This window comes from Ovis aries, chromosome 6 (assembly GCF_016772045.2).
Source record: "Ovis aries strain OAR_USU_Benz2616 breed Rambouillet chromosome 6, ARS-UI_Ramb_v3.0, whole genome shotgun sequence".
Classification (NCBI taxonomy): Eukaryota; Metazoa; Chordata; class Mammalia; order Artiodactyla; family Bovidae; genus Ovis; species Ovis aries.
Genome location: NC_056059.1, coordinates 16,635,209 through 16,662,750, shown reverse-complemented (window position 1 = coordinate 16,662,750; position 27,542 = coordinate 16,635,209). Strand labels below are relative to the sequence as shown.

The window sequence follows — 27,542 nt, the reverse complement described above, 5'->3', positions numbered from 1 at the left end:
TTGTGATCCACACAGTCAAAGGCTTTGGCATAGTCAATAAAGCAGAAATAGATGTTTTTCTGGAACTCTCTTGTTTTTTCCATGATCCAGCAGATGTTGGCAATTTGATCTCTGGTTCCTCTGCCTTTTCTAAAACCAGGTTGGACATCTGGAAGTTCATGGTTCATGTATTGCTGAAGCCTGGCGTGGAGAATTTTGAGCATTACTTTACTAGCATATGAGATGAGTGCAATTGTACAGTAGTTTGAGCATTCTTTGGCATTGCCTTTCTTTGGGATTGGAATGAAAACACCTTTTCCAGTCCTGTGGCCACTGCTGAGTTTTCCAAATTTGCTGGCATATTGAGTGCAGCATTTCCACAGCATCATCTTTCAGGATTTGAAACAGCTCAACTGGAATTCCATCACCTCCACTAGCTTTGTTCATAGTGATGCTTTCTAAGGCCCACTTGACTTTACATTCCAGGATGTCTGGCTCTAGGTGAGTGATCATACCATCGTGATTATCTTGGTTGCGAAGATCTTTTTTGTACAGTTCTTCTGTGTATTCCTGCCACCTCTTCTCAATATCTTTTTTCAACCACAGTCTAAATGGTAATCATACTGAGATTCAAAGTTTGTGAGTCAGAAGAATGACATAAGAAGAACCATGATAGAAAAAACTTTGTCTGGAAAACATATACACGTTGATACTGGTTGATGCTACACTTAATTCCCACTTGATGACTCCACTACAGGGATAGGAAAAGCTAAATGTCCACTTTTTTGACTCAGCTCCTTTGCAGCAGTGACAGGCCAGGCAACAGGCATGTCTGTACAGTGTACAGAATGGCAAGAGGGATTCAGGGTCAAGAGAAATAGAAATAGAGAGTCCTGTCAAGCAGGCAGTGAGCTAGAGGCATCGACCTGTTCAGTCAGCCACTAGCAAGGCTGCACAGAGTATACACACCATGATTCTTCACACCCAGGGTGCGTGGGGGCTAAGTTGCTTCCGTCGTGTCTGACTCTTTGCAACTCTATGTACTGTAGCCCACCAGGCTCCCTGTCCATGGGATTCTCCAGACAAGAATATTGGAGTGGGTTGCCATTTCCAACCCGCTCAAACCCCATATCTCCTTCATCTTCTGCATTGCAGGTGGATTCTTTACCACTGAGTCACCAGGGCAGCCCAGCAGTAGAGAGGAAAGGAAAAGGAGGACCTTGGGTGAAGGTGGTAATGGAAAACAGTGTAGACTCGTGGAGCTGGGAAAGGACTCGAGTCATCAGAACGGGGTGCCTGGATCTGGGCAGAATCCCATTATGAGGACTAAGGCACGGCATGAGGACGACACTTTTTAGAGCGATGGCACTGATGTTGGTTCACCTGTGTGGGTAGGAAAAAGGCTTTCTTAAATGCCTCATGTCAAAGTCCCACAGAACCTGGGGATTAACCAGATATGCAAACACAGAGTAGGACTTGCAGGCATGATTAAAGTCATCCTCAGAATGGCGGGTCTGCAGAACTGACAGAACTTTCACACTCTACTTGACTATTATTATTAAAAGAACTATCAGAAGGACAGAGAGTGAGTCTGTCTTGTTCACTACAATTTCACAACCTTGTACCTAATAGAGGCAAAATAGACACGAGTTATTGAACTGAATTATGTCAATATGGATTAATAAAAAACATCAGGGTGACTTCCATTTCAACAGATTAACTTTGCCCCACCCCTGAATAACTCCCATTACCTCTAGTTTGAAATATAAATGTTCATCTGTTTTCTCATTTCTTCCCCTTCTCTCTTCCTTTACTCTCTGTTGTCACATTATTTTTTTTTCTTTTTCTACCCAATTGCTTTTTTCAAGTTTCTGTGACATTATTTACTCTAACCCATCCCTTTTCCTCTCCAAGAATTTGATTTCCTCTGATTCAGTGGATTCAAAGCAATATCCTCTCCATTCATTCCCCTGCCTCTATTCCCATCTTAACCACAGCTGCTAGAACTGGCTTTTTTTTTCCTTTCTAATATCCTTTCACCATCTCATTTCCCTTGTCAAGAACCATTTTCTCACCCATTTAGGTAAATGCATAGATTCACCTCTTTTCCCTAAGGCCCATTTTCGTATTCAATTTCATACTGTTCCTGTAACAGAGTTCACTGCTATTTAGCTTTCTAGTCTTTGCAATTTTTTAACAATCTAAGTCCATCCAAGCCGTCTTCAATCTTAGGAAGATGATCAGAACTCCTTGATGATAGATATTTTCCCTTTTTACCACTGGTCTGCAAAATAAAACCCTATTAATCTGGAAGTCCTTATTAAATATTGTGCGATATCAAAGAAAGAGTACTGAGTTTTTCTAAGAGTTTTACGTCATACAGAAATGTGAATAAGATCATATGGCAATGTTCAGCCTATGCAAGAAAACGCTAATTGACATAAACATTTGCATATGAGTAACAAGAAGTTAATAATCATCTAGTACTAAGTGGAAACTTCATTAATAATTCTCTAATTTAAAATCTAAATTGGAAGTTTCTTTTGCAAAATACTATAATGATGTAGGAATAAGAAGAAGGTCAGATCTTTCCTTGGGGACGTAGCAACAAAATTCTTTACCTATGGTGTAGAAAGACAATGTGGGGGTATCTCTTGGCTTCTTAAAGTGCCATGATACACTTTCAAATTTCAGCTACCATGATCCCTCCATAGATGTTCCTGGTGCTGACTATTCTTGGCTTCCTGTACTGGTTTATCATCCTTCATCTGCTCATTCACTGTGGCTGTGCATTCAAAATTTGTTATGACCATGCTCTTTTTTCCCCATGCTCTTCTTTTATAGCTCTCCTCTTTAACGTCTCGTTGTGCTTTTCATGCTGTCTTTCTGTCCAGTCTTCTAAGTCCTTATAGCCCTATCTGAGTTTTCCTCTCTATTTCGTCTATAGGACATTAGCACTTGAATGTTATAGCAGATGTAGGTGCCAACACACACCGCTGCCTCTCTCCAAGACTGTGCTAGAATGCAAGTCCCATATGTTCCTATGGCTTCCTGCATTCCTTGAACAGCTGGAGTGTGTTATACCTTCTAGGGTAGGCCAGAAGTGCCAGGGAGTTAACACTCAGGTACAGCTTTCACCAGTGAAGAATGGGAAATCAGTGATTAAACACATCAGCTTTCCTGCCCTGCAGCAGGGCAGTTCTAAGGCAAGCTCTGCACTGTTTCTCATAGGTTCTCATAGGATGTGTGTGTATACAGTTCTCACAGGTTCACAGACACAGATACATATATAGATAAAGATGTGAACAGAATGTCTGTATGTGCTCAGTCACGTCCAACTCTTTGCGATCCCAAGGACTGGGGTCCACTAGGCTCCTCTGTCCATGGAATTTTTCAGGCACGATTACTGGTATGGGTTGCCAGTTTCTACTCCAGGGGATCTTCCCGACTCAGGGATTGAACCTGTATCTCTAGCGTCTCCTGAATTGGCAGGCAAATTCTTTACCACTTCACCACCTGGGAAGCCCAGTATATATACAGAATAAGAAGGGATCAAAAATACATATCTCTTAGATCTAGATCTAGGATAATATTACTTTCAGGGCTGTTGTAAGCATTAAATAAAATAAAGCATGCAAAGCAGCTTTTACTTTGTTTTCATCCCATTATAATGTAGCAGTTTCGAATTTAGGGAAGAAACTATGACTTTCTTTCATGGGTTTTTTTTCCTCTAGTAATTAGCCTGAGATTACTTAGAACATAAGAGTGAAAATTAAGAACAAAATAACGCCATTTGCAGCAACACAGATGGACCCAGAGGTTGTAATACTGAGTGAAGTAAGACAGACATAGAAAGACAAACATCGTATAATGTCGTTTACTTGTGCAATCCAAAAAAGAAGGGTAAAAATGAACTTATTTACAAAATAGGAGTCACAGACATTGAAAACAAACATGTTTACCACGGGGTAAAGGAAGGAGGGATAAATTGGGAGGCTGGAACTGACATATACATTATGTTGCTCAGTCAGTCATGTCCACCTCTGCAACCCCAGGACTGCAGTAGGCCAGGCTTCCCTGTTCTTCACCATCTCCCAGAGTTTGCTCAAACTCATGTCCATTGAGTTGATGATGCCATTCAACCATCTCATCCTCTGTTGCCCCCTTCTCCTGCCTTCAATCTTTCCCAACATCAGGGTCTTTTCCAATGAGTCAGCTCTTTGCATCAGGTGGCCAAAGTATTGGAGCTTCAGCTTCAGTCCTTTCAATGAATATTCAGGGTTGATTTCCTTTAGGATTGACTGGTTCGATCTTAGATCAATGGCATACTACTATACTACATACTACAATCTATACAATATATAGCTAATAAGGATCTGTCATATAGCACTGGGAACTCTGCTCAGTACTGTGTAATGGTATATGTGGGAAAATAATCTAAAAAAGAGTGGATATGTGTGTATGCATAACTGATCCACTTTGCTATACACCTGAAACTAACACAATATTGCAAATAACTACACTCCAATAAATATTCTTTTTTAAAGTGAAAATTATAAACAATGAGAGTATTCATTATTGTGAATAATGAGTAGCTCACTCGGGAAAGAATCTGCCTGCAGTGCAGGAGACCCGGGTTTGATCCCTGGGTTGGGAAGATCACCTGGAGAAGGAAATGGCAACCCACTCCAGTATCCTTGCCTGGAAAATCTCATGGACAGAGGAGCCTGGTGGGCTGCAGTCCATGGGTTCGCAGAGTCGAGCATGACTGAGTGACTAACACAATAAATTAATTACTTCTCAAGCTATTTCTCATGAGTAGTGTGAAAAGGAATATTCTACTGGGGGGGGGGTGTTGTCTGTTTTGTTCAGTTCAGTTCAGTTCAGTCGCTCAGTCGTGTCCGACTCTTTGCGACCCCATGAATCGCAGCACGCCAAGCCTCCCTGTCCATCACCAACTCCCAGAGTTCACTCAGACTCACGTCCATCAAGTCAGTGATGCCATCCAGCCATCTCATCCTCGGTCGTCCCCTTCTCCTCCTGCCCTCAATCCCTCCCAGCATCAGAGTCTTTTGCAATGAGTCAACTCTTCGCATGAGGTGGCCAAAGTACTGGAGTTTCAGCTTCAGCATCATTCCATCCAAAGAACACCCAGGGCTGATCTCCTTTAGAACAGACTGGTTATCCTTATAGAATGGACTGAATATCCTTATATTCAGAGCTCATAAAAATATAAATATATTATGGTCTAGTAGGAGAATCAGCACATAATAGACAGTTTGTGGCATTGGCTACACTTATTTGTGAAAATCACTTATTTAGGAAACAATCTAGGACAGAAATAGTATTCAGCATATCGAGGGGAAAGAGACAAAAAGGGAACTCAATAAACAACTATTTTATTTACAGGTATTATGGTGTTAGAGGTAAAACATTAATAATGGCATTTTCTTCTCTCTGGTTTCCTACTCACTACAATAATTGCTAACACTGAGGGTTTTTTATTGACTGTTCATTTCTGACAACTCTCTTCTTCTGTGTGTTTCATCTTTATACACATTCCTCTCCTTCATAATATTTCCTCATTTTCTTCACTGTGATTTAGGGCTCAAGATATTGTCTGCTAACTGCATTCATAATGATAGATCATGTCTTCAGCAGTTAGTTTATATTGAAAATATAGGGAGGGGAGGGAGTTGATATACATTTAATTATGGCTGATTTGCACTGCTGTACGGCAGAAACCAAGACAACATTAAAGTAATTTTCCCCCAATTAAAAATAATTTTTTAAAAAAGTTTAAAAAAAGGAAATGTAGAACAAATTAAATATCTATCTATAATAAATCAAAATTAGTTGATAGGATGGCAATCTAAATAGATTGACGACAATGTATTAGTAATGATGAATCAGTACCTAACGCCAACCAGTTCCTACCCAACATCTACTACTAAGTCATTTTATCTTACATTAAAGCCCTGTGGCACTGTCTCAGATCTGTTAAAGAGTCTTGCTTTATATGATAGTGCATTGTTAAACTTGCCATCTGGCCCAACAGCTGATATGACTCACGCAATCCTGAAGAGGCCCCAAAGATTTACTCCTGGGAAATATTTGGTCCACTGGGTGGTGTCATGATTACTGGTTCATAGCTTTTTTATATGCTTTGAAAAGAATTGCAAAACCTCTAGGCTGGAAAAATCCTAAATTGAAATTAATTTGTGAGAAGAAAAAGTGTTCACTTACCTGAGGACCAGGCTGACCCTGCAATTGAAAAGGAGAAAAAAAGGAAAATAGTTACAAAATTGCTTCTTAAGTGAATATTTTCAGTATCAAAACTTAAACTAGTTCCGAACATGTTTTCAAAATATTTCTGAAAATTATAATACCTAACTACAGACAATTTCACTTTGTGTTTTAATAAAGTTATTTCTTAATATTTTTACTCTATGCTATCTAAAATCTTGATGTTATATCCGTTATATGTAACTCCAAAATGACTCAAGAATTTTACTATGCTCTAGAATTAAAATGGAGAAAGAAAAGGCAAAGGGTGAAATACATCTCACATGATAATAATGAATGGGTTACATAAAGGGAGGCTCTTCTAGCACATCGTTATTATGAGCTACATATTCAGAGATGGCACAGAGAGAAGAAAAAAGAGGCAGCTGTTTAATTTTAGAATTCACCAACTCTACATTTCTCATTGTTTCAATAATATTTTAAGTCTATTAAAAACTAAACATCTATCTATCATTCTGCATAATCTAACCTAAGGGCATTTTAAAAGAATATGAGAGGTCTTTGGCTCAATTAAAGTGCATCATAACTCCTCATACAAACAAGATTATGTAACCTCTGGTCAATCAGATTTATTTTGAATGTCACTTTCTTGTTGCTTAAACTAATAGAAATTTCCAAACAGTATAACTGCAAGTGCTTCTTACTAAAGGAAAATCACCTGTGAATAAAAGTATTGATTACACATCACCTTCTTCAAATCTCCAATTGGATTTTGCATAGATGAGATGAAAGAAAACGTTCACACTGAATTAGGGAATCTTAAAAAGTAAATAATGTATAATCTCATTATATCACCTGGGTGCCACTGAGTATTACACACAAAAAACAAGGAGCTAATACAACTCCCAGAGAAGACTCTTTCCTTCTCTTTCAGCTTCTCTTCAGACTTGGAATTCCTCTAGCCACACATTCTCTAACTGACTGGTGATAGAACAGATCCAAGAGCTTTATCTAGATTTTCTCTATCAAACCAGGAAGGGGAGTTATACCAAGCTACTGTGGATGTGACCCCCCTGACTCTTTAGTGATGCAGAGGGGTAAGAAAATACCATTCATTCATTCCTTACAGTCCCAGGCAAATTTGGATCTGTTATTCCATTTATTATAACTGTCTTGCATTTTATAAATGAAGAAACCGAAACTCATGGAAAAGTGAAGTCGCTCAGTCGCGTCCAACTCTTCGCGACCCCATAGACTGTAGCCCACCAGGCTCCTCTATCCATGGGATTTTCTAGGCAAGAGTACTAGAGTGGGGTGCCATTTCCTTCTCCAGGGGATCTTCCCGACCCAGGGATTGAACCCGGGTCTCCCACATTGCGGATAGATGCTTTATGGTCTGAACCACCAGGAGATCACCGACTCATAGAAATAAGCTAAAAATCACACAGCCTATAGGCAAAAAGGGCAAACTTTAAATCCAAACTGATTCCAAAGTTCAAACGTTTTGTAGCAGGCCATTTTGCCTTTCACTCTGGAAGTTTAAACTCAGAGCGGTACGCAGACTTAACAGATCAGCATGGTCCCAGAGCATGCTTAACTTGAGTGGACACTAAACCTCCCAGGTACTCCCAGGCTGCAACAGCTTGAATCTGTGCTTCCAGATGAAGACCTAGGGCCAGAGGGCACCCAGCCTCTTAACTGATACCTGTACAGAAACGGGGTCAGCAAAGGTTCTTGAGGGTAGCAAACAGCTCTCACATCAGCTCTAAACATGGAGAACCTATAAGTACAGGGCTGTTCATCTACATATAAATATGGATCTTCCAGATCTGCATAATGGATGAAATTACAGTACATGCTCACTAGCTCTCGCATTATCACTCTTCCTCTGGACGCTTTACGCTTTTGATCTTTCCAAACTTTTAAGCTAATGCACACTCTGAAACGTGACCATGAACCTTTTACAGAACCTCAGAATAAAGTACCTCTCTCACATGGTTAAAGACTAAAATGTAGACATCTCTAAAATCAGAAAGAATTTCTTCAAAGGAATATATTTTAGCATCATTGCTGAGATTCTTTCATACCTATGGTTGTTTTACAAATTACAGGCTTTTCTTGTCTACCTTTAAAAACTAGCATTTCTGCCATTACATGTAACAAATGACTTTTAGCACAATGTTTGTATAAACTGCACAAATATACATTGCATTATGAACTTTTTATCAGTGATAGTGAGAACAAATAGTAAATGACGGTAAAGATAAAAAGTTGACTTTTATATAGGCATTGGAACATATACAGCACCAGGGACCTCAGATTACCCTAATGTCAAACATGAATTTGAGGTGTGTTTGGTGTGTGTACATGTATGTGTATATGTGCAGGGTGGGGAATGTGAAAAAGAGAGATGGAAGTGGGTTGACAGGATTCCCAGAAAAACAATGCAAACTAAATGGCAAATTTGGCAACCTCCCTAAAACATGGGACGTTTTACATCCTTACACAATGTAAGTCTTACGTATCGTACACAAGATTCCAGGGCTGCCTACACCAAGTCTCCTTAACTCAGTGTGATGCAACAAGCTATTTACCTGGAGACACCTAGAATACCAGGTGTCTCCTAGCGAACACCTATAAGAAAGCAGTCCAGCAGCTGGAATCTGGCAGTCATGGTAGTAAAGCCGTCTGGCTAAGTGAGTAGGAGGAGAGGAGAGGTTTGGAAGTGGAAGGTGTGGAAGTGTTAAGTTCCCCCACGGAGAGCAGAGCATAGAGAGCAGGCAAGAGCCCCAGAAGGGCATCTCGGAAATATCCTTGGTGATCCAAGACACTGTGACGAAGACGTCTTCACAGACAGATCACCCAAAGAAGTATCTCAGAATTTCTTTGTTGCCACTGAGCAGTTCACTGAGTGCTACAAGTGTTTTCATATACTAGCGGATCATTTTCAAGTCTATTCTAAGTCATAGGTAGTGAATTATTAGCAATCAAAAGTGAAAGTGAATTTCTTTTGGTTTTCTAAAATGCACTCTGAGGAGTTAAAAACTATGATGAAGGTTAGCAAATAAAACTTTTAAGTTGAATCTTTAAAAATGGCTGAAAAGGACCTTTTCCCCCCAAGTGAATCATCAAAATGCTTCTATAAATAAAAACCCAAAGAGTACAATCTAGCATAATCAGGAGCCATGCCAAGAGAAGTAGTTAAATCACAGAAATACTGAAGTTTAGGCCAGACATTTAAAGATGGAGAATGGAGTTGCTGATTTACCGGACATCAACAGCTCAGTGCAATGCCCTCAAGGCAGCTAAGGCACCAGCGTGAAGAAAAAGAAACAGCAGGAAAAGCTGACTTGAAAACGTGGTAATCAGAACAGCATGGCAGAAAACAATCAGCCAGTAGCTGACGCTTGACAGAAAAGTGTTCAAAGCAAGTTAAAATTTTCGTGAGGCAAGTAAACCAAGATGGAACGTGATAAACGAGAAGACATATTGCTGGAGTATGTATGTCACTTTAGGCAATTAAGGAGCAGTATTAACCAGTTTTTGCCAGGCTGTTATCACAACTATGGTTGCCAGAAAGTACTAACACTCTTTTCTAAATCAACCAAGTCATTTAGATTTTTGACTGAGGCAATTAGTTTCACCACATGGTACTTTTTTTATGGCTGGTGATTCGGGTCATTCTTTCTCCGATGGGACAAATGCCATTTTTCTGTTAGCACGTGCACAGAAAAGCACACAGAATTTGTACTGTCACATACCATCTTATTTTGAAATACTGATTAGGATATCAGACCCACATACATTTTTACAGTGATAAGTTTTAAATAAAATTACTTTCAGTTACAAAAACTTGACGATGATTGTTCATGAACCTCTAAAAGGTGTTCCCTCTGCTCCAAGGTAATTAGAAAGCACTTAACTTAGAATCAATGGCACCCCACTCCAGTACTCTTGCCTGGAAAATCCCATGAGTGGAGGAGCCTGGTAGGCTGCAGTCCATGGAGTCACTAAGTAGGACATCACTGAGCGACTTCACTTTTACCTTTCACTTTCATGCATTGGAGAAGGAAATGGCAACCCACTCCAATGTTCTTGCCTGGAGAATCCCAGGGACAGGGGAGCCTGGTGGGCTGCCGTCTATGGGGTCGCACAGAGCCGGACACGACTGAAGTGACTTAACAATAGCAATAGCAGCATTAAAAAACCTAAGCTTGACTATCACTGTTAGTGTACTCAGATTCAGTTTATTTCACTGTCTTGAACTGAAAAAAAAAATTTTTTTTTAAATAATCATTTCTATGCTTTTGTACTTTCGAACCTTTACAGTCTAAAAAGATCATTTGAAGATGATCATCGTAACTTCATCACCTCTTGAAAAGGTTCGATTCCACGTATTCAGATGTCGAGTTTGTTTTTCTTTTCAGGAGAAAAGAGCACATGAAGCAAGCATGCAGGTAAAGCTTCAGATTGTTTCAGTTGGCAACAGGATTATTCTGGTGGCAGCCCATGGACCAATTGCAATCCTATCATAGGAACCATCAGGCTTCCCAGGTGGCACTAGCGGTTAAGAACCTGTCTGCCCATGCAGGCAGACTTAAGAGACGTGAATTCAATATCTGGGTCAGGAAGACCCCCTGGAGCTGGGCATGGCAACCCATGCCAGTATTCTTGCCTGGAGTTTACCATGGACAGAGGAGCCTGGCAGGCTGCAGTCCCTAGGGTCTCAGAGTCAGACCCGACTGAAGCGACAGCACGCACACGCATGCACTCATGTAGAACCATCTCAGCAGGATCCCTTAACCTTTCCTGAGTCACAGTTTGACCTAAAGTCTGTGCCAGTAAGCAGAATATGTGTACTCTACATTTGCAGCACCAGGAAGCAGGACTCTTGCTCATCCTGTGAGTCTATTCACATTTAATCCCTGACACCCCAGTGCCTAAGTTACAAGGTGCTTTGGAAACAATCACTGAATTGCTGAAAGGTGAGAATATTTTGACTGGTCCTCAAATTGGTTACAGTATTTTTAGAGAATCATTAGAAAGTTGGCTATCCTTACATTTCAGAGTTATATTTTCAAAATATAACTTCTTAAACTCTTGGCTTCTGCTCATGCAAATAAACACATCTATGTTGAAGAGGAAGTCTCCTCCCTCATTGGAATCTTCTTCAGATGCCAGAGATGGAGCTAAGGCAGAAGCCTGCAAGGGTGTCAGGGGAAGTTTAGACACTTACCTATGTGCCTTAGGACAAAACGCATGAGACTGATATCTTGAAGACCAATCACTCCCTAGTTTGATTAAGCCTCTGTATCTAATTAATGTGAGAATATTATATCAAATGAATTTGCAAATTATAAAATGCTATACCATTGTAGCATGGCAATTCAAAGTGGGCTATAAAACCAACACCAACAATTCATTCGACTAATTCAAATTTAGATTATAAAGTATCTATTAATTTTAAAAACAAATTTACATGGGAATGATGAACTACAGAGAAAAACAATTGAAGAAATAAAGCAATACAGATTATGTGCATTAAGAAATGGCTTTGCAAAGACTGCCTAATCTCTCAGTGTCTGTAAACTGCTCACACTTCCAAGGACTCTTATGTGCTTGGCTGAAACAAACATTATTCATAATTTATACTGCCTGTTGTGTTACCCTGCAGGATAGATATTAATAATTCTTACCTTAGTCACAGTCACATAATATTACTTAGATAAGAGTATTTCAATTTAAGCTTTTCTTTTGAAAAATACTTAATCCTCTGTGGTTTTAATTCTGGGAAGGAAAAGTCATATTCCACGCAAGAGGAAAATAAATAGCTATAGACTCAAGCCTGGTGGATATGTCTTTCTTGTTCATTTGAAAGAGAAAAGAGAGAAAGTGAGAGTGAACATGGAGATGGTTTCGTTGGGTTCAATTTAAAGGAAACAAAAATTCATTCACAACTTGGAAGATTTCTTCCATGATGGTTACCTTTTATAAATAAATAACATGATTTATTTAAAGATTTACTCATACTTAAGCAGATTAAGTCCTTCCCACAATAATTTTAAAACATTATTATTTTTCTAACACCATGCTATGTTTATCTTATGATTAAATGGTCATAGTGGGAACATAAAAAAGTAAAGAATTTTATCAGGTGCATTTTTTGTCATTAAAAGTTTCACATACAGAGCATAAGAAAGATAAGGATTCTATTTATGCATTAATTTACAATATTTAAACATATTGAATGCTTAATATTCCACTGAGGTTGATTTAGATTTTTGCTACTATAAACAGTGTCTACTTATTTCTATACAAATATTTGACTATATATGATTATTTCTTAGGACTTCCCAGGAGGTGCTAGTAGTAAAGAACCTGCCTGCAATGCAGGAGACATGAGATGAGGGTTCCATCCCTGGGTGGGGAAGCTCCCCTGGAGGAGGGCATGGCAGTCCACTCCAGTATTCTTGCCTGGAGAATCCCGTGGATGGAGGAGTTGGGCTGGCTACAGTCCATAGGATCCGCAAAGAGACGGACATGACTGAAGCGACTTAGCACGCACACAATTAATTCCTTATGATACAACAATTATAAGACAGTGTTATTCCAATTATACAATTTATATATTTTATTTATTCATATTGTATTATATAAAATGCAGAATATATATTTTGGGGGGTATAATTCTACATGCATATAGATATATGTATTTATTCAGACATATGTTTGTAAATATATCTATATGAAGAAAGAAGGAAAGAAATAAAGAAAGAGAAAATGAAGGAAGCAAGGAAGGCGGTGAGGGAGGAGAAGATAGGAAGAGAGGAAGGAAGAGAGAAAGAATACATGAAAATGGTAATTATTTCTTGGTAGTGGAATGATGACTAATTATTTCTATCCTGAGAGTTTTCTATACTTCCCAACATTTTTCTAGCCCCATGTCTTGATCATAAAAATATTTAGCATGATACCTAATTCACTGCAGAAATTTTTAAACAGAACCAAATTTTTTCCATAGTAGATTCATTCACTCAAAGATCTAGGTCAGTGATTTGAATTCCATTTTCCAACTTTCTCAATTCAGGGTGTTTTTAATTACTTGGAAGAATTTGAAAAATTCTTCAAACTATTCTTTGAAATTCAATAAGTAAGCGTTTTGAATTCACCTTCTATGGACGCCCCACATCATTTCTAGGAATGGGGCTGTCATAGACACAGGGGCAGGAGAGTTTTAGAGTCAAGAACCAACTATAGAAGGCCATGGTTCATGTAGACTGGAGATTCCTGCTCAGTTGAGTTTGTTGGGAAACTGCAATTTTGCAGACCAAAATATTTAGGCTTGGGGATTTAGCTGTATTATTTTATAAAGCCATTTAAAGGATGTATAATTTTGGATATAAATGTGTATCAAACTTCCAAAACAAACTACATCTCCAAGTTCTTTCACCAACTGGCACGGAATCTGGAAGCTGTAAATAAATGACAAGTTTACAAACATACATTTAATAGAATACAATAAACACATAGAATATATGTGAGTAGAGACACCTGCTCAGTTTCCACTGTTTTGAAAATACATGCTTTTTAAAGAATACAGAGGCAATTTTTACTGCCTAACAAATTTTTCTTAAATTGTGTATAATGAATAATTTGGCTTCTCCCAATTTTATTACATCTTTAAAAGTGTGCTATTTTGATTGTGCCAGATAATATGAGAAGCCAATTTGTAAACATCTCTCAGTCTGATTAAATTTATGTAAATGTCCAATTTTCTAAATATTGTGCAAAAAATGGACTTCATGCTCTCTGCAGCTGCCTTACATGTTTGCATTAATAAATTAATTAAAGCAGAGTCAACTAATTGATAATACATGAGTCACATAATGCTTTTTCCTCCAGTAAGACAGAGCCCTAAAAATGAAAACCTATTCCAAAATTCAGGCGGAGAAGCTCTGCAAGCCCAGAAGCTTGTGTACTTTAGGGACCAAGGTGTTTGGGGCTGTATCATAACAACTATAACTTACTTACTGACTCCCACAAGGCATCAAGAGCGCCACGAATGATATTTCTGTTACAATAAGCCTACAAATTAGGGGTCATTTCCATCATTTGTAGTTGAACAAACCAAGTTTCAGAGAGGCTTGGTAACATTCCCAATCACACAACTTTAAAACCAGAAAAGCTATGACAAACCTAGAGCGTATTCAAAAGCAGAGACACTATTTTGCTGACAAAGGTCCATCTAATCAAAAGTTATGGTTTTTCCAGTGAAGTCCCTCAGTTGTGTCTGACTCTTTGAGACCCCATGTACTGTAGCCAACCAGTCTCCTCCATCCAGGGGATTCTCCAGGATACTGGAGTGGGTTGCCATTTCCTTCTCCAGAGGATCTTCCCGACCCAGAGATCAAACCCGGGTCTCCCACGTTGTAGGCAGACACTTTACCATCTAAGCCACCAGGGAAGTCCATGGTTTTTCCAGTAGTCATGTATGAATGTCAGAGTTGGACTATAAAGAAGGCTGAGCGCTGAAGAACTGATGCTTTTGAACTGTGGTGCTGGAGAAGACTCTTGAGAATCCCTTGCAAGGAGATCAAACCAGTCAATCCTAAAGGAAATCAACCCTGAATATTCACTGGAAGGTGAAGCTGAGTTCCAATACTTTGGCCACCTGATATGAAGAGCTGACTCACTGGAAAAACTGTGATACTGGAAAAGATTGAGGGCAAGAGGAGAAGGGGGCGACAGAGGATAAGATGGTTGGATGGCCTCACTGAGTCAACAGACATGAGTTTGAGCTAACCTCAGGAGACAGCGAAAGACAGGAAAGCCTGGCCTGTCCACAGGATCGCAAAAATGTCAGACACAACTGAGCGACTGAACAACAATCCAGAGGAAGCAAGCAGCAGTCATTCCTCACTCTCCTTTGAATTGGATAAAAGATATAGCTGCTCTAGCTAGACATATCCATACACCAAACACTTAATATTCTGCACACACAAAACACACATTTTAAGTCCATCCATGGATACTCTAGCAAATCTTTCATCCCAGGTTAAGAATCCTTGCATAGACAAAAATAAACATTTTATAGGGAAGGGAGGAATAGAGTCCCCAGAAGGTAACTGAGGAGGAAGAGAATGAAAAACTATAACAATAAACGTGAGTTTGATAAAGCCCATATTGGAGAGAATTTCAAAAAGAGAATTAAGTGAAGACTGCAAAGAGTCCATCGCATTTTACCCACAGGAAGTAAGAATATGAAATGTAATTGTCTGAGCAGTGAGGTGAGAAAGTTAGGGCAAGATAAGCTCCAGAAGTGGCAAGCAGGCGTCATCCCAAGTGGCAACTCTAGTTGTGAAAGGCCACCTGGGATAATGTGTTAAGAGAAGGCTTTGAGGCTGGGTTATAGACTTTGAAAATGGCACTGGGATTAATCAGCAATGTCTATAAAAGGCAAAAAGTGAAAAGCATGTGTACCAACTCTTCATCAATCTCAGCCAACAATTCTTTTGAGTAGTTGTGTATAAAGGGAAGAAAAGAAACCGGATAGAAGCTAAAAGGGCTGTAGATTAGAAGGTTTTTTTTTTTTTCTTTATTTGTTTTTGCAGTAGAGGGGAAGAATCTGACAATGTTTGCAAACTGACAGACAACTCTTAGCTGAGAGGAAAGAAAAGGCTTTTAGAGCACAATATATCAATACAAGAGAACACAAAAAGAAGTGGTGTCAGAGAATCAGGGCAAGGAGAAGAAACATCACTCTGTCTGAGAACAGGAGAAAGGAAGTGAGGCTAGATGCAAATAATACATTTGGGTGTACAGGGGCAGAAAATGGGAGGTATGCTAAGCCCTAAATCTCAAAGCACTCTGAAGTAGAAGTCATCTGGGTGTGGGATGAAGGTGGGAAAACTGTGGTTGATAGCTCATTTATTCAATCAATCAATATTGATAAGCCACTCCTGTGGGTTAGGCATTTTTCAAATACTAGGAATAGTAAATATGAGAAATAAAGCAAAGTCCATTGTAGGGGGAGACAGACTGCAGAAAAATGTTTATAAATAACCCACCCAGTAGTGATAATGGTAAAGAAGAAAAATATATGAGGATAAGGAGGACAGAATAGGAGGGTCCTGTTGTATAGGGTCATCAAGGAAGAAAAGAGGAAAAGAGGGAAAATGAAGAGCAAGAGGAGTGCCCACTAAGGAGATAAGATCTTCCAGTCCAGGGTCTGGATGCAAGGGAGCTACAGGAAACAGGCAGGGATGCAGTCATAGAGGCAGAAAGCAAAGAACTGAAGAGCCTCTTGATGAAAGTGAAAGAGGAGAGTGAAAAGTTGGCTTAAAACGCAACATTCAGAAAACTGAGATCATGGCATCTGGTCCCATCACTTCATGGCAAATAGATGGGGAAACAGTGGAAACAGTGAGACTTTATTTTGGGGGGTTCCAAAATCACTGCAGATGGTAACTGCAGCCATGAAATTAAAAGATGTTTGTTCCTTGGGAAAAAAAGTTTTGACCAACCTAGACAGTATATTAAAAAGCAGAGATATTACTTTGCCAACAAAGGTCCATCTAGTCAAGGCTATGGTTTTTACAGAAGTCATGTATGGATGTGAGAGTTGGACTGTGAAGAAAGCTGAGCACTGAAGAATTGATGCTTTTGAACTGTGGTGTTGGAGAAGACTCTTGAGAGTCCCTTGGACTGCAAGGAGATCCAACCAATCCATCCTAAAGGAAGTCAGTCCTGAATATTCATTGGAAGGACTGATGCTGAAGCTGAAACTCCAATACTTTGGCCACCTGATGCAAAGAACTGACTCATTTGAAAAGACCCTGATCCTGGGAAAGATTGAAGGCAGGAGGAGAAGGGGACAACAGAGGATGAGATGGTTGGATGGCATCACCAACTCAATGGACATGAGCTGGAGTAAACTCTGGGAGTTGGCAATGGACAAAGAGGCCTGGTGTGCTGCAGTCCATGGGGTCGCCAAGAATTGGACCTGAATGAGTGACTGAGCTGAACTGAATATTGTGAAGAAAGTGGTATAAGATTTGTAGACAGATTGAATGCAGGGTGTGAGAAAAAAGAGGAGTCAGGAGTGACTCCAAGATTTGACTGGAGCAACCAAAGGAATGGCGACGTCATTCACTGTTGTGGAGAAGACTAAAGAGGAGCAGGGTTGGGGAATTTGGTTTTGGACATATGGTTTGGGGTATCTGTGAAACAGCCACGTAGGGATGTTGAGTAGATAGTTGGATATACAAGTCCAGAGTAGAGGAGAAGTCTAGGCTGCAGATATGAATCTGGGAACTTTTGACATATAGATAATATTAAAACCATGAGATTACACGCAATCACCTAGCAAGTGAATGCAAATAAGGAAGAAAAAAGGTCCAAGGACTGAGCCTTCGAGCACAACATTTAGAGACCAAGAAGAAGTAAATGAACTAGCCAGGCTGAGGAGGGGCCAGTGAGATTGGAAGCACACCTTGAAAGAGAGATACCCACTTTTATAAGCAATAAAAGTGTTTCAACAAGAAGAGAGCAATGGGCTCTGTTAAATATGATCTACTAACATTTGAACAGAACCCTGATCCCTGAATTTGTCATAGTGAAGGTAATCAGTGACCCTAACAAGAAGGATTCAGCAGAGTGGTAGATATTAATATCTTGTTAGCATCAAGAGATAGTTATGGACATGTCTTCCTAGGAGTTTTGCTGTGAAGGACAGTGGACACAAAATGCAATAGGGTCTAGAGAAAGGTATGGGGTCAAGGAAATTTTTTTTCCCCTAAGATGGATGATCTTATGGCTTCATTTGTGTTAACGGAATTATTTAATAGAGAGGAAAAATTGATGATACAGAAGAGAAACAACAATTGAAGAGCAATGACCTTGAGCAAGGCAGAGGGGATTGGTTCAACTGCACAAGGAAGGAACAGTTTGTTTCTTGTAGCAGGAGGAAAGGAGGGTAGAGATCTGAGTAAATGATCAGATTTGGTGGTGGGAGTGTACAGAATTCTATTCTGATGGCTTCTATTTTCTCAGAGAAACAACAAACAATACTTTTGAACAACATTAAGTGTGAAGGAGATGCTAGAGAATTGAGCAAGGAAAAAATCTAAAACAGCTAAGAAAGTTAGACAGTGACTGCATTGCAGACGTGGACAGCACTGTGCATCCTCAGGATCAGTGGCTGAGAGTTTAAAATGAGGCCAGTTAGCAGGGTTGTTTTCCTCCATCTGCCTTCAGCTGGGCAGGTGCAGGCACAGAGTGGAGGGTGACTTGGATTTAAGTAGGTTTGTGGTCTCCCCAGGGCAAGACAGAGGGAGAGAGGGAGTTAGCGGTGTACGCAAACGAGCAGGAGTGCAATGATCGAACAAGACATCTAATCTGTTCAGGAGGAAAGTGAGAATATAAGAGGGCCACAGGACAGTGTTTTCCATTTCTTTGTCAGATTAATTTTTTATTCTTTCCACATTACGTTTGTGATATACCCAGTAGGCTCTCTTTAATAAGTTCAATTAGAATGTCTGCTGCGATCTTAATCTATCATTATAGTTTTTAACCAGTGATGTTTTAACAGTTTTTAAAACCATACTTGTAACTTTATTTTAGTTATGTTCCTATCTCCTTAGGCTTAATTACAGGAATACAGTTTCAATAACATGTACTATAACAATAATAAAAATAATATTATCTATATTCAATAGAGACTCGAAAATTATTAGAAGTATAGAGCAATTATGCAAAGTATATTGTCTAGTGAGTGGACACTCAGTCATGAATGACTCTTTGAGACCCCATGGACTGTAACCCGCCAGACCCCTGTCCATGGGATTTCCCAGGCAAGAATAGCGGAGTGGGTTGTCATTTACTTCTCCAGGGGATCTTCCTGATCCAGGGATCAAACTGCATTTCCTGTGTCTCCTACTTTCCAGGCAGATTCTTTACCACTTGAGCCAGCAGGGAAGCCTGTATGTTGCCTAAAAGGCTATGGATTTCCTTTCCAGACATTGTTCATGATAAGCTACCATAGAATTTCCATGAATCACCATTTCCTACATTTTCTGCAAGAAGGCCAAAGAAACTTTACCAATCAAGTCACAAAACTTCAAGGATTACAGTGGCTATGTTAACAAAGTGCTGCTGAAATGCCAGAGAAGAAATATGGCACCTGGAGGACTCAAGCAGGCCCAGCAGGATCTGACCCAACTTCAAAACTTCAATTTTGCTCCACCAAAGATAATGACATCTCATCTTGACCAAATCAAGGCTCAGTTAGACGTGGGAGTCCAAGCCCTTGGCTCAGCCACTGGAGGGATCCATGGCCCTTGCGTGCGTGTGTGTGTTCAGTCATGTCCGATTCTTTGTGAATCCATGGGTTGTAGCCCTCCAGGCTCCTATGTCCATGGAATTTTTCAGGCAAGAATACTGGAGTGGGTGCCATTGCCTCCTCCAGGAGAATCTTCCTGACCCAGGTATTGAACCTACGTCTCCTGCGTCTCTTGCATTGCAGGCAGATTCTTTACCAACTGAGCCACCTGGGAAGCCATGGTCCTTGTGAACTCCCTCCTCCTGCTCCAGGCTCCTGACCTCAGAGATTCTTGTTCCTGCTCTCCACCCAGTCTGGCTGCCCTCCTGCCCACTTCACTTGTTGAAATCCCATCCAGGCTATTTAGAGCTTTCATTTCTTTCAAAGACCTGCCTGTTTTCTCACAGCAGATAGGAACTTTATTTCTTCTAAATAGCCACAGATCATTTCCTTAATTATTTTATGTCATTATATTCTGCCTTAAACTATGGCTCTTGGTATCTTATTTCCCCTATTAAACGGTATGCTCTTTGAACAGCTAACACTTATGGTGCTGCGACAGTTAGACAGCACTGTGCCTTTTGTTTTGCGAACATTAATAGGTACCATCGTTAGCCCCATTATACAGTTGTGGAAACAGACAGACAGAGTGAATGACTTGCCCAAGATCACACAGCTAGAAAGTGGCAGTACTTGAAATACTTTCAGATTCTAGAACCTGAACTTTTTAGCTATTATTCTAAACTCCATCCTGGACAGTGGAAGGCATATAATATTTGATTTTAAAAGTTTATCTTTATATGAATTTTTATTCAATCAATCCACTAAATGCCAAGCACTATGGTAGTGCTAGAGGAACAAGGAAAAAGGCAGCACAGACCCTTCAGTTAACAAGTGAAACAGAGAAATTCGTACATTGTCAGATTTCCATATTTTATTGGATTTTTTTCTTCCCAAGCAACTGGAAGACCTTTAGACATAGGTTTGAATTGTGGGGACTAGTTAATCCTCTCTTCTTGCTGTGACAAAAGTGATTGAAAAGTAAACTATCCTAATTTATTTTAATAGATACCGTTATGCAGTTAATGATGCTGGGGCTAAATTAGAGATTGTAACATCATCAAGAGTACACTGATTACATTTCAGTTCTCCTATAACGTAAATGTTCTCAGTTGAGACGGGGACTGTAACTTAGCATTTTTAGAGCCACTGGCTAAATTACCTCTATTGATGAAGCTTAGCAGGTTCTTTCTGAATGATTCTAAATAGCCGCTGAGGGCTAAAAGATAGTCTTCCCTGGGCTGAGGCCACAGCATGCCAGGAGCCTCCTGGGGAGAGAATAAAGCTCGAGTTCCCATGCATGAATGGTTCTATGTCCTGCCTGGAGCACGCTGACTGGCCATCCTTGAAATTGTATAAATGAAAGGAAGTAGGCACAGGTAGAGGCTTGTATTAATAATTGGTGTGCATGAAGCAAATTAGGCTAACCCACCAGGTCCTTCCGAAAGGGGTGGAGGGGCGGTACAAGCCTCCAGAAATAAAGTCTGCTAAAGCCATCTCTTCAAAGCTTTTGACAAACTGCAAACCTTAGCCATTTATTTCTTTTTCCCATGGAAAGGGGAGTTCGGGGAGAAGTTTTAGTTCACGCACACCCACATGCACACACACCGTATAGGTGTATGAAGCATGAACTAGGACATGAGAGTTATGTAGCACTGTCCTTATTCACAAAGGAAGTCGAGGGACCTGGTTCTGCCATTAAGTCGAGGGAGGATTTTTCACCGATGTCAGAGGCCAGGTGTGGTGCAGTTCCGGGTTCCTTTAGCCCCTGCCTCTATTCCCACATGCACCATCGGTACTAGTGGAATCTGGCCTCCTTATTTGTACAGTCACGTTGTGACTGCAGGCAGGCACAGTGAAGGGCAGTCCCCATCAGAAGAGAGAGCTCAAGTATTTCAACCAAACCATGATTCATTTCAAACTTTTGAAGGAAACAATATGTTTGAAACCGCTTTCCTTTATGACCCTAGATGATAGAGTTTTCACCTATTTTCTGTATAGACATCTCCCAGGTTTCTAAATTCTTTTCAGCATCACCCTTTCACGAAGAGCCCATGGTAGTTAAGGATAATGAGATATCAAACCTAACAATGTGGTAGAATCATATTTTCTTCTAACCCATACAGGAAAAGAAAATAATTTATTTTTTGCAGCAATATCCTTTACAACAAACATACACCTCATTCAGTCTCAGGTCATTCTGTAATAAATTTTTATCATTTCATTTGCATAATAATTAACTTTGTTTAAATAAGGTTTGAATCCAAAAACCAAAAAAATAAAGTTTATAAATAATGCCAATAATTCAAATTCTTTGATAGCAAGTAGATTCTCAAGCTTTCTCTTAACCCTATTTTCACTTAAAGTAAAACAAGCAATTAGAGATCAACAAAGTTTTGAGGTTTAATTCAAGTCAATAGAAACTAATATTATTTAAAAGTAGGAAATATTTAAAAGTAGCACCTTCATGGTGCTATTCTATTTCTTAACCACACAAATATTTTTTAAATGTCAAGGTAAAAGCTTATGGCTGATTGAAACTGAAAGGCATCTTTACCTAAAAGTTCTTTCTTCTTTTAAGAAACCAAAACCTCCATGTGCAGAAATAGAATGCACATAGCTACTTCATCTTGAACAGCACTCAGGAAACACATTTGATGTTGGTTTGTGTCATTATGATAAGAACACAATGAACTGTGAGAAGGGTCATTTCTGGATAATTAGTTGGCTGTAGATCAACAAGAGATGGATCTTTGTAACAGATGTGACATAAGGACTTTGAGGCACTGAACTTTTTAAAATAAGGAGATTTTAAAAGACATCCTCTTAGAAATAAATTACTCTAGATAGAAGGTGGGAGGGGGATTCAGGATTGGGAGCATGTATACACCCGTGGTGGATTCATGTCAATGTATGGCAAAACCAATACAGTATTGTAAAGTAAAATAAAGTAAAAAATTTAAAAATTTTAAAAAATTTTAAAAAAAGAAAATACTATATGCCATTATTCATAAGCCCATTTTCATCACTGCAGAATAGTTCTATGTCAGTGTGACAATGTCTTTCTTTGTGTTTGGGATCCACTTTTAGTTAATTAATTTAAAAAGTAAAGGGAAAACTTGGACTCTATCGCTGAGGTTCTCATCAACTCAAATTCTAATTATAGTATTTTATGCACTCTGAAACTTTCCCTAATTTGAAGATAAAAATCTCAGGAAAAGATCCCTTTTCTAAAAAATTTTTTTCTACCTAACAGAAAAGTTAAGGGTCAATATTTTGGTCAATTTCTACAGATGAACTATTTCTAAATTTGTTAGAAAGGAATTAAAAGCCAGTAAATGCCAAATATTAGAACTTTAATACTTCATTATGGAGGTTTTAGTATTCCATTTGGAGAAGGAAATGGCAACCCACTCCAGTGTTGTTGCCTGGAGAATCCCAGGGACAGAGGAGCCTAGTGGGCTCCGTCTATGGGGTCGCACAGAGTCGGACACGACTGAAGCGACTTAGCAGCAGCAGCAGCAGCAGCAGCAGTATTCCATTACATATACATTTAGATGTTAGATGAGGAGCTAGTTTTACATAAGCACACACATTCATTTACTGGGCTCTATATGATGCTCTTGTTAGATAAAGCCAAACATGTAACTAGCTTTGGTTATAGTTTAAAAGTAAGAAGTTTGAAGATCTGCAATTTAGGATGCTATTTAGATATCATTCTTGATATACTAAGGTATTTATTCACTAAAAGGCTAGCCAGCACAAAGTGAGACAAAGTGGGAACAAATACACAACAAAAAAAGATGTCATTTTCTAAGAGACTTATAATAATTATTTTAATAGTAAGCCACCTGCGGTAGCTATTGTCAACAAGCAAAGCAGGAAATATTTCACACCTGAAATGTTGCTGACTTCTAGCCCCAAACAAGAAACATTCTAATAAAACCATGCCCTTGACTGCTACCAAAACTCTTCCCCAAAGAAATTTTTATATTGTCTGTGGAGTGTAATCTACTGAGAATATAATAAGGATATTATAAATCACTGAAAGTACTAAAGTAGGTCCCATTTTTGTAATCACTGTACTTTATGGCAATAGATTGAGTTCCTACTACTATAGAGAGAAGATTCAGGTCAATTTCCAGTAATAATTTACATAAATGAAAACTTTCTATTTAATTTACTTTAAACAGCACACAAACTTAGAAAATGATCCAGGTGCTCTATATTAGAGCTTTTAGAAACTATCAGAAGTTACTGAAATGAATAGCAATGAAAGAAATTGCCTCCTCTTTAATGCTACTTTTTGATAATAAAATAAAAACTTCTCACTATGGTAAATAGGAGGAGGTTCCCAATCTAAATTCACTTGCCTTGTAGTTTTGATTAAATATATGCATATAGGAAATTTCATATTGTAGGGAATACATAATTTCTGTAGTGAGTGTCTTATGAATTATGATATTGGGTACAAGGTCAAGTAATTTTTCATTTTGTTCAAAATGTTCCAACGATTTGAAATCGCCATCCGTTTGTTTATGCCCTTCAAAGTCTCTCCTCCTAAACTCTATGAACATTACCAAACTAAAGCTAAAATAAGGAATTTTTTTCTCCTCTAAACATAGGAGCTAATGCCTATGGGAAAATAGCATTCTTAACAAATAAAGCCCAGGGGATCTAGTCAGGCGGAGGAATAAATCCTCATCGTTCACACAACTTTCAAACCGGTAAAGAATACAAGAATTCAAAAATAGTTTCTTTTCAGTTCACACCATACAAGGTACAAAGTAAGTTTGTATGAAACGGTGATGCCGTATCAACTTTCCAGACGTGAAGATCCCATGATTAGAGGCTTAACTTTAATATGCAAAGTAGAGGGTTGGATGGAGATGGCGGGCGGGGGCCGGGGGCATCTGAATAAATAATCCTGCACAACTGAAGTGGGAATTTAGGTCATTTCCTATGTGAGGACATGGAGGGCATATTGGATAATGGTCAGACTACCTGAAGGGAAACCACAAGCTGATTAGTTCCACTCCAAGGGCTGGTTTTTAAAAACCAGTTCTTATTCTTCACCATTGATTAGAAGTCTAAATGAAAGGCTACATATGGTGAAAGATATATCCATCCAGCCATTACAACAGAAGCACGATAAATTATCCAGGGTGCCTGCAGAGAACCCTCTAATCCACTCTTTCAATTTTCAATCTCACCTATGAAAAAGTCTGAAACTGTATGCCAATTGGTTGTTAATAATGCGCTCTGGGAGGGAACAAGTTGAAACTGTTCTCCAAACTGCAAATCAAGAGACAAAGCATGTGTGTCTACTACCGTGGAATGAAATGATATATCAGAACAAAAGATGGTGTCTGCAGTACAGGATGAAAGCATGCTTGTATGTGTCCTCTAAAATCCATGACTCTGGGCAACAAAGCTCCGGAGCACTTATATTTCCACTCCCAGAAGAGTATGCTAACATAGATGTAGCTAACGGAAGCCTCCAAAAGGAAGTTTGTGACATGAAATTTAAAATAATTGTTTTTAAATTTGTAGTTTCCAGATTGGGTTTCTGCTGAGCCTGCCAAACATTCTTCCTTTTCTGTGGGTTAGCTACACAAATATGGATCTCATTTGTTTACTGATAGGAAGATGTGGTGACTTGTTTTGTAAAGACACGTTAGTTTTCCTATTCGTACTCTCCTTCCACAGGACACTGTAAAATGGCACCAGCCTGAAGCTGTGGGGAAGGGAGAACACAGTGGGGCCAGGGTCTAGGAAGAGCAAGCCCCTCGCCTCTCTGGTTTGGTCTGCAGCCCAGGCTGCTCCCCTGGGACCCCCTGACTCCTGCTCACCTCAAGCCGCTCCATTCCTGTCCTTTTGCTCATTCTGGCTGTGGACTCCAATCAGACTTCAGCGTCATCTCCTTCCCCAATCTGCTCTTCTTTCTTTAGTTTCTGTCCTGTGGCCCGAGAATCACCCCTACTTCTCTCTCCTCCTCATCCCGTCACCTAGTCACACATCTTGCCATTTCTACCTCATCAATCCACCCTGAATCCACCCCCTTCTCTACATCTCTCCAGGCCCTTTTATTTTTCATCTGAATAACTGCAACTATATCTTAACTATCTCTCTCTCCCCATTTGTCTTCCTCCCATCCTCTAGCAAGAGTGATCTTTCTAAAATGTCTGTTTGATCATGCTACCCAACTTCTTAAATCCTTCAGATTCTATTCTTTTAGGACAATTACTTAGCATGGCATGCAAGGTCCTTTACAGTCTCTGCTATTGGTTTACTTCCTCATCTTCTCGAACTTTACATTTCAACCTTATTCAAGATGCAGTGTCCCCAGATGCCTTTCTTTCTTGTATCACAAAGGCTTTAAACATGCAACTTCCATGAAAACACTGCTGCTGCTGCTGCTAAATCGCTTCAGTCGTGTTCGACTCTGCGCAACCCCCATAGGCAGCCCACCAGGCTCCTCCATCCATGGGATTGTCTAGGCAAGAGTACTGGGATGGGTTGCCATTTCCTTCTCCGGAAAACACTGCAATATTTATTAATAAGATTTTCCATATTGACAACACTGTGATTTAGACTCAGAGGTCCTGATCTCTTCCCCACCCAGATTTGGATGATTTACCCCTCTATGATTCTCCCATTGTACCTCAACATACCCTGAGCGTATTTTTCACATAATATTGCTATGTTTTTATTTCGTTTAGTTCCCACTAGACTCTAAAGTCTTTGAAGGCAGTGAGTATGTCTACTTGCTATTGTATCCCCATCATATACAGCAGAGGGCATGGCAAATATTAGGCACACAAAATGAGTTTGATGAATCAATCAGTGAATGAGTGGGCATTAAATTTTAAATAAATTTTAGGGTTAAATCTTAGGATCTTTCCTGTAGCTCAGATGGCAAAGAATCTGCCTGCAATGGAGGAGCCCTGGGTTTGATCCCTGGATTGAGAGGATCCTCTGGAGAAGAGAATGGCAATCCACTTCAGTATTCTTGCCTGGAGAAACCCGTAGACAGAGGAGCCTGGCGGGCTACAGTCCATGGGGTTGCAAAGAGTCCGACATGACTGAGCGACTAACACTACTACACTAAGTACATCTTAAGAAAGTATGAGGGCTGTGAAGATAAAAAGTGTCTCAAAAAGAATCATTCATAATGACTTTAAAAAAAGCCCTATAAGAACATTTAGGTAACCTGGAGTACTTTAGAGTCCAAGGTTTGAGGTCCTTTTAATTCCACCCAAGCAAGAACCAAAGTTTATTTCATAACTACAGGAGGGAATTCTTTCTGTGTTATAGTTTAGCACTCAATTCACATCAAACAAGCCACTTAGTTATCTTGGGCCAAATGTAGGCCAGCATCACAGTATATGATCAGAGATTAGGCAGGAGCCACTCTTTGTGTAAGAAGAAATCATAGCATTTTATGCAGCCAGTTTGGAAGAATGGAGACATTGAGGTCTTCTCTGCAATCATATGCTGCCAAAGAGTACTAAATGCTTAGCCATTTATAACGAAACAATAATGTAGCCTTGTCACTCATTTGACCTTGTTCAAAATATCATATATGAATGCATATACGTGGAATCTAGAAAAATGCTATCTTACTGATGATCTCCCTTGCAAAACAGTAATAGAGATGCAGACACAGAGAACAAATGTAGGGACACCAGGAAGAGGAGTGAGAGAACGGGATGAACTAGGAGATTGGGACTGCCATCATACACTACTGATACTATGTAAAAAATAGATAACCAGTGAAAACCTACTGTAGAGCTCAGGGAAACCTACTCAGTGCTCTGCGGGGACCTAAATGGGAAGGAAATCCAAAAAAGAGGGGATATATGTATACATATAGCTGACTCACTTTGCTATACAGTAGAAACTAACGCAATATTGTGAAGCAACTATACTATACTCT

At 39.5% G+C, this 27,542-nt stretch overlaps 1 protein-coding gene across 1 annotated transcript in view; it reads right to left on the bottom strand.

Moving 5' to 3' along the window:
• Window positions 1-27,542, bottom strand: part of COL25A1 (collagen type XXV alpha 1 chain) — a 497,004-nt gene that overhangs the window by 197,959 nt on the left and 271,503 nt on the right. The window contains exon 5 of the mRNA XM_060416804.1: window positions 6,226-6,243. Coding sequence (XP_060272787.1) covers window positions 6,226-6,243 — 18 coding nt within the window. The remainder of the gene's footprint in view (window positions 1-6,225; window positions 6,244-27,542) is intronic.